The 4,744-nt window shown below is 42.6% G+C and overlaps 1 protein-coding gene across 1 annotated transcript; it reads left to right on the top strand.

Moving 5' to 3' along the window:
• The first annotated feature begins 1,349 nt into the window (after positions 1-1,349).
• LOC129505515 (olfactory receptor 10AD1) lies at positions 1,350-4,048 on the top strand. The gene is made up of 2 exons (XM_055318528.1): positions 1,350-1,354; positions 3,085-4,048. The coding sequence occupies exons 1-2, from the start codon at positions 1,350-1,352 to the stop codon at positions 4,046-4,048; spliced, it is 969 nt and encodes a 322-aa protein (XP_055174503.1).
• Positions 4,049-4,744: the final 696 nt, after the last annotated feature.

The following is a 4,744-nucleotide window of genomic DNA, read 5'->3' as shown; positions in this document are numbered from 1 at the left end:
ACTGCTCAACTGCATTGCCAACATAACTTACCAGAGGTTCTTCGATTAGATTAAATTAAATAATTAAATTATAATAAAAATTCATGGCATGTGTGAAATATTTAATAAACTATTATGAATTTAAATGAGATTACACACCCTAGACTCTTTAAACAAGAATCCTAAGGGGTCATAGACAGTTACGTATTTTATATCTATACCCTTGGCAGAAGAAATCCCATAATCCTCTTCTGGTTTAACAGAGAAATCTCACAAGTATATATACATCTTTCTAAAAACAGACATCAATTTACATATTTCTACAGCCATTATTAAGACCACTAATAAAATGATATTTTAGAGGTTCACCATTAGTTTTAGACCACAGAGCAACAATTTCTGATGTCCAGTTTCAGAAAGTTCTTTTTTGGAAACAACTACAAGGACCTGTTTTATATTATAGAATAAGGGGTTGTCTACAGCTAAAGGTGATGAATGTTTTCTTATATTCCTGCTGGTGATTCTTCAAGTGACAATTAAGAGGGCATGTGATTTTCAAGTCAGGGTGCTAAAACTCAGCACTGGGATAGAATTAAAAGTCCTGAGAAGGTCCAAACATATACTATGAAAAAGTGGAGCAAGTACGCTGATTAACAAGTGGAATATGTGACAGTTAAAGTGCAGTACGTAATGTAACGTAGTAGTATTATTTAAGTAAACACTCATCATCTATATTATGGATGTCGAAGAACTGACAAGGTACCACCACAACTATCTTCCAGAGTGGACCAGCAGGTCAGACCATCCTCCGTGGACCAGTTCTTCTTCAGACACCATGAGATTTTCTCTATTATTTGCTGCAGTGATTCAATGATAAACATCATCACCAGCCAAGCCACAGAATGAGGTAGGATGTGATTTTCAAGTCCTTGTCCTATTTATTTATACAAATGCTTGACTGATTAACCCCGGTATTTACCAGGGCTCTAGATGCCACTTATCATCAGGTATTCTTTCTGGCACAATGAACCACAATATGCATTTATATACTCCTATGGATCCTACGGCCTTCTTAGGTTGAGCTTCAGTGTCTTCTTGGACAGGTCCCAGGCTTGTCTGGAGCATAGTTCACTACCTTCATTGCCGAGACTCTGACCTCAGCCACAACATATCCACTGGTCCCATGATCCCAAGCCACTTCTTGGATTAAACATTGCTCTTAGACCCTCCCTGCCCTCTCTCAGTCCTGAAGAGGAGTTCTAGGTACAAGTTCTAGGGGAACATCCCAAAGTACAGATGGGAATGGCCTACTGCCTTGACCTATCAGGAAATCACCTAGAGGGAATCCAAAGCAGAAAAGAGTGGCAGTAATGGGGTAAGTCTCTTCTAAAATTAAGATAGGCAACATGAGATATTTAAGAGAAGGAAGGGGAGTCCAACCAGAGGTCACTGAATGGCAGACACCCACATCAAATATGAGAAAGGGAGAGGGAGAAGAAAACAGTGAGAAGTGGAAGTGCAAAAAGGAGGGGGAAAGACTAATACACGGATAGAGTAAGAATGTGTGGGAAAAGGCCTGAGAGAAAAAAAAATGAAGAAGAGTGGTTGGCAGAACTGAAGGGTAAGAAGGAATATACTAACCATCTATAAGGATCTGAGAGTGGAAGGGATCTCTCTAGCATCCTAACTCAGACAAGATGAAAAGTGCAAGAGAGATTAAACATGAATATGAGTAATAATACCCACCATTTGCTTCAACGTGGATGGAACTGGAGGGTATTATGCTGAGTGAGATGAGTCAATCGGAGAAGGACAAACATTATATGTTCTCATTCATTTGGGGAATATAAATAGTAGTGAAAGGGAATAAAAGGGAAGGGAGAAGAAATGGGTAGGAAATATCAAAAAGGGAGACAGAACATAAAGACTCCTAACTCTGGGAAACGAACTAGGGGTGTTGGAAGGGGAGGAGGGCGGGGGGTGGGGGTGAATGGGTGACAGGCACTGAGGGGGGCACTTGACGGGATGAGCCCTGGGTGTTATTCTGTATGTTGGTAAATTGAACACCAATAAAAATTAATTTATTTAAAAAAAATAAATTTATTTAAAAAATAATTTAAAAAATTAAAAAGAATAAGCATGAATATGATGACTTCCTAAAAGTTGCAATAATGAGAAAAGACATGAGAATTCTGAACGCTAATTCTCTGATGATGGGAAAAGAACAAGACTTATCCTGGAAGCAAACGGACAAGTCAAAGTTTTCTGAAGGTCCATTCCAGAAATGCTGAATTTGTGCCCCACTCATACCTTCCCTTGTCTCACGGCAATGGTTGCATCCTTTACACCCAATGGTGCATAGCCCTGTATTCCAACCTCTGTAGGAACCTGCCTCTCATTAGGAAAGCATGCAAGAGCTCAGAACTAGGCCCCGTCTCCTGCATGCACAGCATGGGTGGTGGATGCAGCAGCACCAACCACTGGGAGAGGGAGTCTGGATAGATGGTAGATGACTGGTAAGCATGGCTGTTTCCAGAGATTTGCAAATCTTTGGCACTTAAGTGGCAATGCTGAGGGGGAGAATGTTATTGTTTCCTCTGAAACTTCAACCCATTCGTCATTTTAAATACATACAGTAAGGCTGAGCACTTTTTCTCCTCTAGGAAAATACGTCTGTAAACATCTCCCAAATATGATCTTCTATAAGCTAACAGCCAGCATGCTGTTCCCTCAAATACTCCATTCCTCACTTTCTTAAACCTTTCCTCTTTTGCCATGGGTTCCAGGTCCAACCATCTTAGCCTTGCACCTCTGAACACATTTTGGAGAGTGGCTAATCCTCAGTGTTTACAGCCCTGGTAGATGTGGTACTTCATGAGGCCAGCCCAAATCAGAATAAAGTATAACTATCACTTCCTGTTTTTGATAGGTGACCCTGGTATCCTCACTGCCCCACAACATTGCCAATTACATCTTTTCCTAATGTTCAAAACATTGACCACCACTCATTGTTCTTTTATAGCTGGGTCTCTGGGCTCAAGTGAGTACCTTAGATTCCCTACGAACTATCTCACCTGTGCTTTCCTGTCCTCCCTCCTCAAGCAGATCCAAGACAGTGGACCTAAGGAATGGTAGCACAGTGACAGAGTTCATCCTCGTGGGCTTTGAGCAGAGCTCCTCCTCCACTCGGGCATTACTCTTTGCCCTCTTCCTAGCCCTCTACAGCCTTGCCATGGCCATGAATGGCCTCATCATATTCATCACCTGGACAGACCCCAGGCTCAACAGCCCCATGTACTTCTTCCTTGGCCACCTGTCCTTCCTGGATGTCTGCTTCATCACCACCACTATCCCACAGATGCTGATCCACCTGGTGGTCAAGAACCACAGTGTCTCCTTTGCCTCTTGCTTGACCCAGATGTATCTGGTTTTTGGTGTAGGTGTTGCTGAGTGCATCCTCTTGGCTTTTATGGCCTATGACCGCTATGTTGCTATCTGCCACCCACTCAGCTATGCTCAGATCATGAGCCGGCAGGTCTGTGTGAAGCTGGTGAGTACTGCCTGGCTCTTTGGGCTGATCAATGGGATTCTGCTGGATTATATGACATTTCGTGGTCCCTTCTGTAGAGACAACCACATAGAGAACTTCTTCTGTGAGGCCCCCATAGTGATTGCGCTGTCTTGTGGAGATCCCCAGTTTAGTCTCAGGACAATCTTTGCCGATGCCGTCGTGGTGCTGCTCAGCCCCATGGTGCTCATTGTCATCTCCTATGCCCGCATCCTGGCCTCCATCCTTGGCAGAGCCTCCTCCTCAGGTCGAGGGAAGACCTTCTCTACTTGTGCCTCCCATCTGACCGTGGTCATCTTTTTCTACACCTCTGCCATGTTCTCTTACATGAACCCTCGCAGCACACATGGCCCTGACAAAGACAAGCCTTTCTCCCTCCTCTACACCATCATCACCCCCATGTGCAACCCCATCATCTATAGTTTTCGAAACAAGGAAATGAAGGGAGCCATGGTGAGGGCCCTTGGGAGGACCAGCCTGGCCCAGGATGAGTCTGTCTAATAGGAAGCCTCAAGAAGAAATGCTCCCTCCCCTAACCCTGACAATTGGGAATCCTCCCATGCTAACAGGTTCCAGGAAAGAGCATTCATCATTTTCTTCCTACTAGCAGCAGACCTGGAAGATCCTGTTGATGGCTTATGCTCATGTCTGATTTCATCAAGTGGTTTTTTTTTTTTTGATATAACAGTTTATTCTTTATTCTTTCACTTGTTTTTTTTAAATTTTACATATATATTTTTTTAATTGAAGTTTTATTTGGCAACATATAGTATAACACCCAGTACTCATCAAGTGTTCTTTTATCTTGGTCCTTTTCAGATTCGACTTTGTTTTTCTTCTATGTTATCACAATGGGATCTGATAAAGACATAAGTGCACTTGATTCCATTTCATTTTATTTGTACAGTACTTTCACACGCCATTCCCAGTCTGACTTTTGCACATATTTAGGAGTAAAGTTTTCTTTTTTTTTTAATTTTTTTTAATTTATTTATGATAGTCACACAAAGAAAGAGAGAGAGAGAGGCAGAGACACAGGCAGAGGGAGAAGCAGGCTCCATCAGGAGCCTGATGTGGGATTTGATCCCGGGTCTCCAGGATCGCGCCCTGGGCCAAAGACATGCACCAAACTGCTCCGCCACCCAGGGATCCCAAAGTTTTCTTCTTTTAACTTACCATTTTAGTCTTATTTTCTTT

This window comes from Nyctereutes procyonoides, unplaced genomic scaffold (genome assembly GCF_905146905.1).
Source record: "Nyctereutes procyonoides isolate TBG_1078 unplaced genomic scaffold, NYPRO_anot_genome, whole genome shotgun sequence".
Classification (NCBI taxonomy): Eukaryota; Metazoa; Chordata; class Mammalia; order Carnivora; family Canidae; genus Nyctereutes; species Nyctereutes procyonoides.
This window is presented reverse-complemented; position numbering and strand designations above follow the sequence as displayed.